The 14,974-nt window shown below is 39.6% G+C and overlaps 1 protein-coding gene across 1 annotated transcript; it reads right to left on the minus strand.

The window, feature by feature from the left end:
• Nucleotides 1–1,569: 1,569 nt before the first annotated feature.
• Nucleotides 1,570–5,349, minus strand: LOC134469918 (proteoglycan 4-like). The gene is made up of 3 exons (XM_063223944.1): nt 5,088–5,349; nt 2,711–3,004; nt 1,570–2,176 (listed from the first exon to the last, which is right to left on the minus strand). The coding sequence occupies exons 1-3, from the start codon at nt 5,347–5,349 to the stop codon at nt 1,671–1,673; spliced, it is 1,062 nt and encodes a 353-aa protein (XP_063080014.1). The 3' UTR covers nt 1,570–1,670.
• Nucleotides 5,350–14,974: the final 9,625 nt, after the last annotated feature.

Below are 14,974 nucleotides of genomic sequence, written 5' to 3' on the forward strand. Positions count from 1 at the left end.
TTGATTATACATTCACCCTGGTAGAGTAAGATTTGATTGTTCTAGTGTTCCCTCATGGAGTAAGATTCTATTGTTTCAACAGTATTCATCCTCATGGAGTGAGATTCTATTGTTCTACAGTGTTCCTTTCATAATCATAATAATATTTTTTTTTAGCGCCTTTCAAGATACCCAAGGTCACTTTACAATTAAAACAGATAGAAAACAGTAGAGAAAGCTAATGATCATCTGCTCTTACAGCAGTGGTTCCCAACCTATTTTGGCATTGGACCCCATTTTGACATCTCAAATTTCTGGGGACCCCATACCCATTTTTTCACAATAACCATTAAAACATGACTAAGCTACATATGTTGTAGGGTATTAAACATACAGATATTTATGGCAGTCTAAGACTGCTAATGGTGTTACAAAGAGAATATTGAATATTTATGTTATATTAATTAGTAACATTTCTCAATCTTCTTTTTTTCACATACTTTCAGACACTTCAGACGACCCCATTTGAATTCCAGGGGACCCCAAATGGGATCCCGACCGCAGTGTTGAAACACACTGTCTCTTACAGTGTTCACCCTCATGAAGGAACATTCTGTTGTAGTCTTGCGCCCTCTTTTGGTCTGATTGCCACATTGCATGCGTACGATAACTGGCATCAAAACAGTACATGTGTGCTGCACGTCAAATTAACCCCAATAAACCCCAACAGAGGGATAAATTTAAGGTCTTGCATAAGGTCGAGTTATGAAATAATGTTCTATTGGCCAGGTCACCTCTACCCCCACCCAAAGCAATCCTTTCCTCCCTTCATGACTGAAGTGTCCTAGAGCAAGGCACCTATTGCCACTTTAAGGCTGCCACATCACATGCTGTATCACATTGTATTGTAGCGGAAACAAACTGTTATCAATTTGTACACCATAAAGGGCGGGTTATGCTTTTTTCAGCCTGATGCAGGCAGTCAACGCAGTTTGTTTTTATTTTTGCTCCATTCTAGGTCTGCGCTGTCCGTATCCGTTGCAACGGTAGGGGCAGTGAGATGATTGTGCAAACTGCCTTCAATACAAGGACTAAACTAGTTGTTTTGTAGCTACACAGACTCGACGACAATGAAAATTAAACATTTAATATTTATGTCACGTGCATTTTTGATCGCACTAGCAGCCACCGTGGTAGTTTGGAACTAAGAAGTGCTCATTTGTCGAGAATAGGTCGCATGAAGCTGAATGTGTCCTCGGAAACACTGTTTAACTGTCCCGAAGTAGCTTTTTGTTCTCGAGGACAGAGTAGGCTGGTCGAGAGGACCAATCACAGCTCCTGCTGCTGTTAACTGCGTCACTGCAGTCACATTTTCAGGGGTGCACACCCAGTCACTGCGGAGAGGGGGGGGGGGGATAACTGCGTGGCTGTCTGCATCACGACGCAGTGAAGTTGGTTTCGGAGCATAAAACACCCTTAAGTCACACTAAAATGGTACCTCCTACACATAAACATCCTTGCAACACAATGATACTCTGTAAGTATGAAAAAGGTCATGCCAAACAGAGTTTTACTGAGAAAACTGTTTTATTAACATGACATGTAGTATCATTTCAGACCCTCCAAATCCTCGGATATAGAAATGTACAGCTGACAGTATGTTTATAAAATACACTGCCGTGTGTGTCTTGCTACTTTCTCTTTGTGGATTTGGGCCCCTTTGGCTTCTTGGCTGCAGCTTTCTTGGGTTTTTTGGGTGCTGCAGCTTTCTTCGGTTTTTTGGGTGCTGCAACCTTCTTGGGCTTTTTGGGTGCTGCAACCTTCTTGGGCTTTTTGGGTGCTGCAACCTTCTTGGTTTTTTTGGGTGCTGCAGCCTTCTTGGGTTTTTTGGGTGTATGATTCTTGGGCTGTTTGGGTGCTGCAGGGTTTTTCACTTTTGCTTTTTTGGGCTTGTTGGTTATTGCGGTATTCAGTGCTGGTACCATCTTGGGCTTCTTGGCTGCTGCAGTCTTAGGTGCTGCTGTCTTGGGTTTCTTTGGTGCTGCTGCCATCTTCGGCTGGTTGGCTGTTGCAGTCTGCCAACTGCAGCCTGGCACTGGTGTCTCCATGGGTTGGTTGGCAGCCTTCTTAGGCTTCTTGGCTTTAGATGGCTTCTCCTCTGATGCCGCTCTGGATCGCTTGGTACCACACTTTGTACCTTCGTAAATGACACACAAAAATAAATGGGTAACACTTTATAATAAGGCCCTTCTAATAAGCATTTATAATCACTAGTAAGCAGGTAGTAATACCCTCACAAGTGCCCAATAACATGCTTATTAACTGTGTTAACATCTTATAAGCTGCTTATTATGTGTTTATAGTGGTTTATTCTTTAAGTCTTATTATTTACATCGGTACACATATCCATCTTGATATGCTGTCTAATAGAAGATATGGAGGCGTCACGAAAAAAACTACATTTTCAAGATGGCTGCCATGTGTACCGATTTTCATGCTTTTACTTAAATAAAGTTACTCATCAGATGTTAACAACGTTAATAAGCATGTTAACAAAGTTAATAAGCATGTTATTGGGCACTTGTAAGGGTATTACTACCTGCTTACTAGTGACTATATACGCTTATTAGAAGAACCTTTATTATAAAGCGTGACCTATTTCATGAAGCTAAAGGATAATAGAGCTATGCATAGTTATAGACAAAGCATAATGTGCTTATAAAGAATTTACCTTTAGGTTTTTCATATGACCACTGGGGGGGAGCATTGAGGATGTTGTTGTTGTTTATCACAGTAGATGGACGACTCCATGCTCCAGAAGGAACCTGAGGCGCTGTGTTTATTACCACTGACTGGGTCTGGGACTGGGTCTGGATCTGGTTTTTGTTTTGATTCTGAGGCTGAGACTGGTTCGGGGACTGATTCTGGGTCTGGTTGATGGTCTGGCTCTGGGGCTCAGTCTGACTCTTGCTCTGGCTCTGGGGCTGAGAATGAGGCTGGATGTGAGGCTGACCGTTCACAGTTACTAGAGGGAAGATGATATCGAGAAGAAAACATTTTACATTTTAGAGCAGGGGTGATCCCCCCTAGCCCACGTAATTTTAATGCAAAGTTATATTTTCAGGGGACCTAGTGAAGGTGGAGTCTGCTGTAAAGGTGGCTGCCTTAAGTATACTGTAGGCCAAAAATGTAGGGGGAAATCCTGGTTTGTGTTCATAGTATGGCCCTTGGAGGACTTTATAAAATTTCAAGTGGCTCCTGGAATGATAAAGGGTCCCCACTATAGGCAAATCTTGTAAACACATTTGTGCGCAATGCTGCGCATGCGCCAAAAATGCTGTGTGGCAAAAAGAGCTGAGATAAGAGCATTCTCTATTCGGGAGTAATGCGAAATCCCTGGCATGGAACCTCAAATTTTGACTGAAACTCAGCCAGAAATAGGCCTACCACATGACGTGTTATACAACATATTAGTTAGAGTGGGTTGTTGTCTCAATTTATTTCGCTAATTGAAGATTTGGCCAGGTATGAAATGTGCTTAAAAACAGTGTGTCTTTATCCACTATGTTCAGACAACGAGACATTGCATCAACTGAAACATAACAGTTTTGATTCCGAAAGTTAGCTGTGTAGTTGGTCACATATAAATACACAGTATAATAGTTTTTCATGTCACAAAAGCACCCTGATAAGCCTCATGACTCATAAAGAACTGTGCAATGAAATCTAGTTCCACATAACACCCGTGATAAGGCTATTATTATCTACATTACCGTTACCAGCTGCAAACCCAAACATCGCAATTTGCTAAGCTGATTTTCATTTTATTGTATAGCTGTTTGCATACCGATGGCACACCAAAATGTGATTTGTGCAATACAACCGTATATCGGGCCATTCCTGAATTACTTACTAGAAAAACAGAAAAAAATCAACTGTAAGCCTCGTGGTGCCATTACGAATAGCCTCGTTTCTCGTGGTTGGGTGACGAAAGGGGGAATTGACAATTGGGGTAGTTTGGTTCTGGGAGGAAGAATAATGCGGACGGACGTCAACAATCAAGCGTGAGTGAAGGCTTACAGTTGATTTTTTCGCGAGACTGGGCTCTGCAATATCAGTAACGTGGACAAAATACCTGAAGGGAAAACGTGCAGAGCACAATGCTGCATAGCTCTGGGAAACTAGCTATTTTGTCGGTGTATTCCACTTGTCATAAAAGCGAGCTGTTACACCAAACTGATGAACAGTTTAGGCTACTAGGTCTTTACTTTGTAGTGTTGACGTGATGCACCGTGAGTGTGTATGCAACTCAGAGCCAGCTAGGTTTCTGATGGCTACGAGTCTTTCCCCCATGATATTTCAGATGTTTTAAAAATAGAATGGAGATAATAATTATACCGGGTGTGATGTGGAACTAGATTTCATTGCACAGTTCTTTAATAAGTCATGAGGCTTACCTTCTGGGGTTGTTTGTAGTGTATTCCCAACACAAGGTGAAGTGACCAAGCTCTGTCTTGCCACACAGAAGCTGAGAAATGTAAACAGTGACGTCACGCACAGATTCCCTTAGCCTTCTAGGTATCAAATACAGAGTTATTTTGGGGGCATTTACAATGAAAGGATTTCCATTATTTTGGTTAATGCTACTGCTAGTGGTTTACTTAGGCTACTTGTTATGACTAAGAAGGAAATAATTAAGGCTGCTGACTCAATGAAAATTAAATGGGTGAGGCCACAACATTGCAAGCTATCCCTGTCAGCTTTGCATTGCATAGCAACCATACAATCTGTTAGTTTGTACAAACAATAATACATATATATTACATTACAATAACATTGGTGTTTTTAACTAGTTAAAACAAAATCATACTAATGATACTTGCTGGCACAGTCATTCACCACCACGACCATGAGATACCTCTTTGAAGAGGCCCGGGACACCCACTAACTCCATGAGAGAGAGAGAGAGAGAGAGAGAGAGAGAGAGAGAGAGAGAGAGAGAGAGAGAGAGAGAGAGAGAGAGAGAGAGAAGATAGGATACAAAAGATTAAATGAATCAGTTTATCTCATGTTACTTTAAAACACATAGGGGCCTACAGTATACTTACATCTTTTCAGACCATTCTCCAAACGCTCGGCCAATTCACTGTGCTTTATCTTCTTTAGGATGTCCAGCATAGTGGTTCCAGCATCTGACTTGAAGTGCTTCTGCATCAACTTAACAGTCTCAGTTATGTCAGCCTGCTCCAATTTTCCCCACGAGATTATTTTCAGGTCATCCAGACAGTGTCTGAAGCGCTTGAAGTCATCATTGGAGAGGTGATCCAGAGTTTCTCTCAGCAATTCAGGGATTCCATCCTCAGCATCCATTGTACATAGGCCTACAGATGATATGGTGGTGAGTTGGTGAATTGGTCATTTGTTATCAGTCCACACAAAACATGAAGGTTCTAGGGCTTAAGTAGCATAAGACATTATGACTTGATTACAACAAAATATACACATAGATTCGTAAGAAAAGGAACACATTCATACATTCAGCACACAACACACCTTTAGCTCTTTTAGTCTGCCAACCTGGTGGGGCACACTGAATCTGTTATAATCAAGTACAGTAGGCTACATCCAGGAAGTGACAGATAGGAATATCTTTATAAATGCCCCTGGCTCATCAGGAACTAGCCTCGCGCACCGTCCTACGTACTTCCGCAAAGAGACTTGGCTCCGCACTACGACATGAAATGGTGGTATTATGGGATGGTCAGGACCAGGCTAATCAGGAACCCTGCTTAACTGAAGTTCCTATATTGCTGAAGACCAATAATTTCAGAACAAAAGAAAATGTACTCTGGGTAGTACAGTACTTCTGGAGTTTTACACTCCGGGGCAACCATAACTGAACACTGCATAACAATAAAAAAGAGAAATCAGTTGCTGCGCAGATGTGTTCTTTTGTGAACTAATTTATTATTTTACAGGTGCATAATGACTGACGCTTTGACACCACATACTGTACGTCTTCATCAGAGTATGTGGAGAATAATAATTTGTACCAATACTTTGAAACAACAATTCGGTTTATCCTCATGTCTTGCACACCAGGACTCAGCAGAGTTTACATAACTGAAGTCGACTCATGCGACCCAGTAATAATGCACTCACATTCTAAAGTACACATTTTATTATATATATTTTATTATATATATAGATAGATAGAAGAGATGGTTGGATGATAATCTTATGGCAGTGTTTCCCAAACTAGGTTACGCGTACCCCTAGGGGAACGCGACGTCATTGCAAGGGGTACGGGAGAAGATTTGGAATTTAAAGGAAAAAAATGCAGGAAGAAAAAAAACAAATGGCAAAGAGTAGTGACAACGTAGGCCTAATATAATAATAATAAAAAAGTAACCTAGCAATCAGTCCCAGCATTTTGCTATGCATGTACACAGTTGTAGGTGAGGGGAAAAACTAATAAATGCGAATGTAGGAAACGCCATGTTCTCATCGCGCGTCTGCTCGCATGGTCATAGGAGGGAAAATGTAGGCCTAGTCTTGCATAACCAACAGGCCTACATTTTTTAAAAATGTGCTAGGCCTACATAAATATATAATTAACACTTCATGACAGTCATCTACATTACGCCAAGTATAGGGCTCCTGCACAGTATTTTATACAGTGCTCATTCAACACTTAAAGAGTTGATTTGGGATCATTTGGACTTAAATTAACTCTTTAAGTGTTGAATTAACACCACAACATTTACTGTGTGCAACAAGAGGGGCCTCATTTATCAATCGTTCTTAGGCACAGATCTGGTAGCCTCGCGAGCCATCCTACGTACTTCCGCCAAAGGATTGGCTTCACTACTGAAATGAAATGGTAGTATTATGGGATGGTCAGGACCAGGCACAGATCTGGGTGCGTGCGTGCGATAATTCCTGAGCAAAGTGTGGAATTTATGAACATGTACTTGAACGTAGAAAGGTGCCTAAATCTACGCACACCTCAGACCATGCGTGCGAGTGGAAGACACATGAAATTGCAAATAATATTGACCCTGCAAGGTGCAGTTTGCTTTGAGTGGCAATTGAGTATGATAGTGTGCTATTTTACAGTGCTTTCGTCCATGTGTATCTCATTCTTTTACTTATTTTGATACACTGTCCTCCTCCTGTCGAAAGCACCTCCACTTCTGCCGCGGAAATGTTTCTATCTCTATTTCTTCCCGCCAGCGCTTCATGTAGCGCGTGTGTTCATGTGTGTCCAAACAGGGTGACGCATTCAAATTAACATGGCATTTGAATGTGTTTTAATACCATGTATGGTTAATTGAAGGCGTTTCGGGATGCAAATTATCCCGAATGCGCGCGTGCACAGTGATTTGGAAGGTTTGGGATTTATCATGGAGAGGTGTGCGTAGGAGCAGCCAACGCACGTTTGATAAATCCCGATTTTTCTGTACTTGCGACCATTCTATATTTCACTCATAGGACACGATTTAGAATGCATTCTACGAACTGATGATAAATGAGGCCCCTGGATTTTTTTCTAAAGCGGCCCACCTGCTGGCACGTATACGGACCACTTTGTTGTTTGTTTGTTTATGGACGCATGTGCACATTTTCATTGGTGGCTTGGTTAAGTATGAACATAGACGCCATTAAATTCTAAAGGTTTTCTAATATTCACGGAGAAAAGAGCGCCAAAGCTTAACCTAATTCGGCAACCATGATTCACAACTATGCCACAACACTCAATGACAGACACCAAAAAGTTGTCTTGTCCACAACAAAGGAGTAATGTCCTTCCTTCATTATGAATACTGGGTGCGTGCCTGGCCGCTATAGCTATAGTACTCTTTCGCGCAAATTGGGCTATGGCTGGATAAGAGCACTTGGTGACCTTGGTGACCGTGTCGCCAAATCACTTTCGTTTAACATGGCGCGGTCAAACGGGCAAGGAACACTGAACATGAATAAAACCAGAGCAGTCATGTTGGAAAGCTGTAGGACTAAGTTGGAAAACTACTCTCTGTCTCTCCCTCTCCTTCTCCCTGCCTGCGCGGACGGTATTGATTGACAGCTGAGACCTCCGTTCTGCAGGCGACATGATGTTGTATAGATAACAATCTCGTCGTCTTTTATATTCACAAGAGCACCAAAATTAATATAATTTCTGAGAATTATTCAGCAAGCACCCTTCACAACAGGAAATCTTTGAAGTCCATCCTCGTTACATTGAATGCTGATAATCAGCCGTTAATATTAACGCCGGCTGACGGCGCGGGAGAACAAAAAAAACAAACAAACCTATGCCTACTTTCGAAAGCGACCGCTCCCTCTGCTTTTGTTTGTGTTGCTTTTGACAAGATTGAAATTAAACGCCGACACAGGCTATGTGTAGCAGACGACTCACATCAACCAGGATTTCAGTCACAAGAGTTCCTGTCACGCACCCTCTTCAAAGGGGGGGGGTTCAAGGGGTACGGCATGTGAAAAAGTTTGGGAAGTACTGTCTTATGGAATAATAAGTCATAAAATCGAGGTAGAATCTATCTTACCTAGTATGAGTTCCTTAATGTCCTTACATGTGGTGATTATTTTCCATGACACAATATTGACAAGGCAAGGAATGGCGCATGTGGTGTAACCCACAGCCCAGTCATAAAAAAAGCCCGCCAAGAGTTTGCCAGGCCTCATTCTGTCAAAAATGAAGGCTTTTGGGGCTCTAACCCAGTGGTTCCCAACCAGGGGTACGTGTACCACAAGGGGTACGCGAGCACATTGCAGGGGGTACTTGGAAAAATATAATTTTAACAAATATATGGAGCTTAGTTACATTGGGACGGAGAAAGTGGTATAGAACTTGACTTAGGGGGTACTCATGGCACAACGAAAATGCTTAGGGGGTACACAAGACAAAAAAGGTTGGGAAACACTGCTCTATACTCTTAACATAAGCTTCACATATGTTGTATTAAACAACTCACTGTAAGTACATTTTGCAAAAGACTTTTTATTTGAACTTGAAATATTGCTCAAAATGTTACTTTACAAAAGTGGTGCACTCATTATTGCTGTGCACTGTAGAAGACAAGATGATTAGCTTATGGAATAATACATTAAATTCTTACCTTAGTTTCCCTGTGAGTTTGTTTGTCTTTCTGTGAACAACACCAATGTCTGCCTGTGTGCTCTAGTCAAGGAGGAAGTGTTTTACACCACTCTGTAGGGTAAGATGTGGATCGGATTCTGACGTCACCTACTTGTAGTCTTGGACTCAATTCATTAGCCAATGAAGATGAAACAGCCCACTCAGTCGTGCACTGTAGGCCATTGTTTCTCAACCTTTTTTTTTAGTCGAGACACCCTTTCAATTCATGAAAAATTTAAAGGCACCCCACACCAACAAGCCGTAAAATGGCATCGCATCCGATACCACACAAGCTTAGAAAAGTAACACATTTGGAGACGTCACACGACCTACGTTCGAAGTTGCAGCTGCCTGGGTGACCTATTTTTACTTTATTTTATAATTGTGCGTAAATGGCAGATGAAAGACTCCACTGACTAACATTACCATACCCAATTTAGACAAATATGTATTATATTACATAATTCAGCCACTTATCAGCCACGTTTCTGCGGCACCCTTGAGGGTGGCCTGCGGCACCCCAGGGTGCCCCGGCACCCATGTTGAGAAACACTGCTGTAGGCATCAGGACTGCCAGAACAATAGACAGATATTGACCATTAAGAGACAGATATCTAACATTAAAAACAAAACAGGTACATGGCCAAGTTAGATAGGCCCTATGATTAGAAAAAGCAGTGTCTGTGGAGTAAGATACATGCATGCAAGGTGTGTCCTCTTTGAAGAAGGCACACAATAAAACGTGTCTGTGCAGTAAAAAAAAAAAAAAACACGGTAGGCAAGATGTGGCCTCTTTTTTTAAAACTTGTTGATTTTGGACCAACTCCATCACAATCTTGTAGGTCAATAAAAGTGAAGCCTGCTCCTAGCTGAACACTTCCTTCATTTTTGACATCTTTAATTTGGTGGGTTATTTTTCAGTGTTCTTCTTGGCCAAAATACAATGGAGATGATACAGCCTACCCTAATGATGAAATGATTTTCTTAGAAATTAAATGTCACAGCTGCCACAAAGCAGCCTCAAACTGGTTATGTTGCATTGCTGCATATATTCCAGTGTAGTTTGGTTTCAGAGAGAGAGAGAGAGAGAGAGAGAGAGAGAGAGAGAGAGTGATTATAATATCTGCATTTGTGAATCAGCAGGGCTGGTGAAGGGTGGAGCTAGTTTGGGTGAGTAGAGAGTAGTGAGCAGCACTCTGGTAGATAATTGAAACTAACGCATAACATGGGTCTAAATAGACCCGGCTGAGTTTAAAATTTCTATATCTTTGTAAGAATACAATTTTCTTACTCAGCACTCCATGAATTCCTCAATTGACTTGTTTTTGTCCCTTAGATGACTTAATTTATTTTTATGCATCATAACTTTTTGCGTGAAAACACTTTTTTGGTTACTACCCCTTTAACGCATAACATGGGTCTAAATAGACCCGCATTCATTTCCTATGTAATTTCATCACAAGCTTAATGTCTCTTAGCCATATTGAAAAAGGATTTTGATTCTTTTACTAAAAAATCAACTTTTTATCATTTATGGAGTATTAACTCCCAACATCAATAGTTATTTTAAATACTTGATGGTTATTCTTTGAAATAGAAGTCATTTTATATAACTATATGATATTTAGACACATGGGTCTAAATAGACCCGCATTCATTTCCTATGTAATTTCATCACAAGCTTAATGTCTCTTAGCCATATTGAAAAAGGATTTTGATTCTTTTACTAAAAGTCCAACTTTTTATCATGTATGGAGTATTAACTCCCAACAGCAATACTTATTTTAAATTCTTGATGGTTATTCTTTGATATAGAAGTCAATTTATATATATGACATTTAGACACATGGGTCTAAATAGACCCGCATTCATTTCCTATGTAATTTCATCACAAGCTTAATGTCTCTTAGCCATATTGAGAAAGGATTTTGATTCTTTTACTAAAATTCAACTTTTTGTCATTTATGGAGTATTAACTCCCAACATTAATACTTAATTCAAATACTTTATGGTTATTCTTTGATATAGAAGTCATTTTATATAACTATATGACATTTAGACACATGGGTCTAAATAGACCCGCATTCATTTCCTATGTAATTTCATCACAACCTTAAAGGGGTATGCCACTATTTTGAGGCTTAATACAGTTAAAATCGTTGGCTGGGGTTTATAAAGGTGGTAAAGTGTCTTATTTTTCATGTAAGCCGTTGTCTTGCTTTAAGACAAGTTAAAAGAGGGAATATGTCGCTAAGCTAGTGAAAGTCAATGTATCCGTGTAGCATTCTACACGGATACATTGACTTTCACTAGCTTAGCGACATATTCCCTCTTTTAACTTGTCTTAAAGCAAGACAACGCTTAACATGGAAAGTAAGACACTTTACCACCTTTATAAACCCCAGCCAACAATTTTAACTGTATTAAGCCCCAAAATAGTGGCATACCCCTTTCATGTCTCTTAGCCATATTGAGAAAGGATTTTGATTCTTTTACTAAAAATTCATTTTTTGACATTTATGAAGTATTAACTCCCAACATTAATACTTAANTCAAATACATATGGTTATTCTTTGAAATAGACATCTTTTTATACAATTATGATATTTACACACATGGGTCAAAAATGATCCGCATTCATTTTTTATATACAGAATTATTAAGCAAACGTGTTTTTTGACCATGTTGTCTTTTTTTATGCTTATTTTCCAACAGGAATCTATATGAACTTGAAAACCTATAGGATTTAAGCATTCCAGGCCATGCATATTTGTATAAAAATATGGGGCTGTGGTCGAAGGTGCCTTATATCAGGTGTGCATAATTATTAGGCAACAAAATAGATCTAACAAACTCTGAAAAGTCGATTAACAATTTTAAAGTCTTCTAGAGGGATGTGGCTGTCGTGAAATTGGCAAGACGCAGAGGCGATTCTAGGGTCAGATGGGGCCCCAAGCGAAAATGCAAAATAATGAACATCTGAACCAAAATAAAGTGTGGGCTGTTATTCACTATCTAGGGGCTTGGGGGCCCCAAGCGGCTGCCTGCCTTGCCTGGTGGCAAGATGCGCCTCTGGGACAAGACATTAGTCACTTTACCACAGAATTATGAAATGCATCATTACAAAGTCATCTGTCTCGTAAGAAATGTCACAGCCAAAAATTGAGAAGGTGGAGCTTTAAGGTGGAGCTACAAAAAAGTATTACCCTGCAGTCTTATAATATTACACAACAGAAACCTACACCAAGTGTCCAGAAGAACAGGGTATTGAGCACTCAGAGATATGGCCAAGGTAAGAAGGGATGACACTAGACATGTTAATTAAGTCAAGACTGGGTCAAAAATACCTGGGACAGAGTTNTCAAAGTTAGGTCTATNATGGACTTGGGAAAGTGACTCTTGACAGACAGGGTGCATGAGCACATTGCTGATCTAGCCATAGACTCATCTACCTGGTCCATTAACAGTCACCTTCACAAGTTCATAAAATCATTGAAAAAAACTGTCTAAACACATTTCTTATTTTTATTTATTTTTTATTTGTAGTTTATTTGGCAGGGACAATGCAGTGCACATTGTTACAAACATGACATGGCAAGGCCATGACACAGCTTGCAGATGTGAATACAGTAGGCCTACATAAAAGGTTTATAGCTAGATAGCTAATTTGCAACCTCAGTCCCTGATCAGGCTACCTACTCTAATAAAACATATAAATCATCTAAAAGTACAATTGTACAATACAGTATACAAGACAATAATAAGCCAACTTGAAACATGCTCCCTATAATATAAAAGCCTTGTGCATTAAGAAAAAAACAAGATGATGAGGGTGACCTATATATGCTGTGTGTGCATGTGTGTGTGTGTTAACTATTGTGTGTTATGATTACATTTTTGGTTTTCCTTCAGCCAGTGTTTCAGTTGTCTGTTAAATGTTTTAAACTCTGTTTGGATTTTTATTACAGTTGGTAAACTGTTCCACATTTGAGTTCCAATAACTGAGAAACTAGACTGACCAAAAGAAGTTTTGCGCACCTCTGCAATGCAGTTACCATTCACTGCTCCTCTGGTGGCCGCTCTTCTTGAGCTTATTTTTGTTACAAATGGACACAGTACAACAGGAGCAATATTGTTTGCACATTTAAAAATGAGTTTAAGAAAAGAGAACTTCATAAAATTCTCAAAGCTTAAGAGGTTATATTTCTTTACTATGAGGCAGTGGTGCCACGTTATTGGTTTCTGGTCCAGTATCTTAAATGCCTGTTTATATAATGATAAAATAGGTTTGATTGATATCTGGGAGGCTTGGCTCCATACAGTAATACAGTAAGATAGGTGGGACAGTATCATGGCATGAAAGAAATGTCTTGACCCAGTCTTGACTTAAGTTTCTTGTTGAGTGGTCTTCAGGTTTCAGCCTGTTTTACCTTGGCCATGTCTCTGAGTGCTGAATACAATGTTCTTGTGGACACTCAATGTAGGTTTCAGTTCTGGAATATAACAGCACTGCAGGTAATACTTTTGTGGTAGTTTCATCTTCAATTCTTCTAAATCTGGTTGTGACTTTGTGAGCTCATGTCATGTGACACTGATGGCTTTGTAACAGTGCTTTAGACGGATGTGACCAATATTTCAAGACAGCCACACCCCTCTGGAAGACATCAAAATTGTTTATAGTATTTTTGGAGTTTGTTAGATGTCTTTTGTGGCATATTTTCCCATAGGAAAGCAAAGTTGCCTAATAATTATGCACATTAATTATGCCCTGATATAGGCTATTGGGCTCCTCCGATCACACCGTCTCTTATTACACAAATATGCATGACTTGGAATGCTTAAATCCAATAGGTCAGCAGTGGTCAACAGTGGTCAAAAACAATTTATTTGTTCCTGACTGGAATCCTTTTAAATATATTTTAGTTCCTAACGTGAAACACTTCAGACTTAGGCTATGTCTGCAATAATGGGGGAAATTATTTGTGTGTTTATTTATATAAGATACAAAAATAACACCCATTTTGTGCATTAAAAGCAGCCTAAATCACAAATTGTAATCCATTAGCTATTAAAATACATTAATTGTGGAAGTTATTATAGTGAAAGATTTAGACTTCCATTAGAAATGAATACGGGCCATTTTCGGTCCACGTCTAGAAATTAGTGATTTAATTCCAAATTCATGTTTATTTGTAAAATAAAAATATAAGAACATTTTAAAAAATACTTTTTTGAATTAACGACCACCTATGTAATTACTTTTAGAAGAATTATGGGATAAAATGTATTGGTTTTAGAAGTTGTGTGAGAGAATACATGATCAATGCCCAGAAATACATTGGAAATGAATGCGGGTCTATTTAGACCCATGTTATGCGTTAGTGTGAGTCCAATGGCTTATGCATTAAAGGGTTAAGGTGGTGAACTGGTGGAGTGAGAGGGCTCATGACAGCTAAAGGTATATCCCCAAAACTCGACGCCTTCCCCATCATTCCCACCAGTCCCGTCCACCTTTTTATAAATGTATATGTTAAATACCAAATTTAAAAGAAATACAGCCCTGGCAAAGATTGAGAGACCACTTTGAAATGTTCAGTTTTTCTGATTTTGCCTTGCATAGGTATGGGTTTGAGTAAAACAAAGATTGTTATTTCATTCTACAAACTACCGACAACATTTCCTCTGAATTTCGAAAGAAAATATTGTTATTTAGATCATTTATTATTTCGAGATTCGGAGGAAATGTTGTCGGTAGTTTATAGAATGGAATAGCAATGTTTGTTTTAATCAAACACATAGGCCTACCTATCCATAGCAAACCCAGAAAATCAGAACATT

Source organism: Engraulis encrasicolus, chromosome 19, assembly GCF_034702125.1.
Source record: "Engraulis encrasicolus isolate BLACKSEA-1 chromosome 19, IST_EnEncr_1.0, whole genome shotgun sequence".
Classification (NCBI taxonomy): Eukaryota; Metazoa; Chordata; class Actinopteri; order Clupeiformes; family Engraulidae; genus Engraulis; species Engraulis encrasicolus.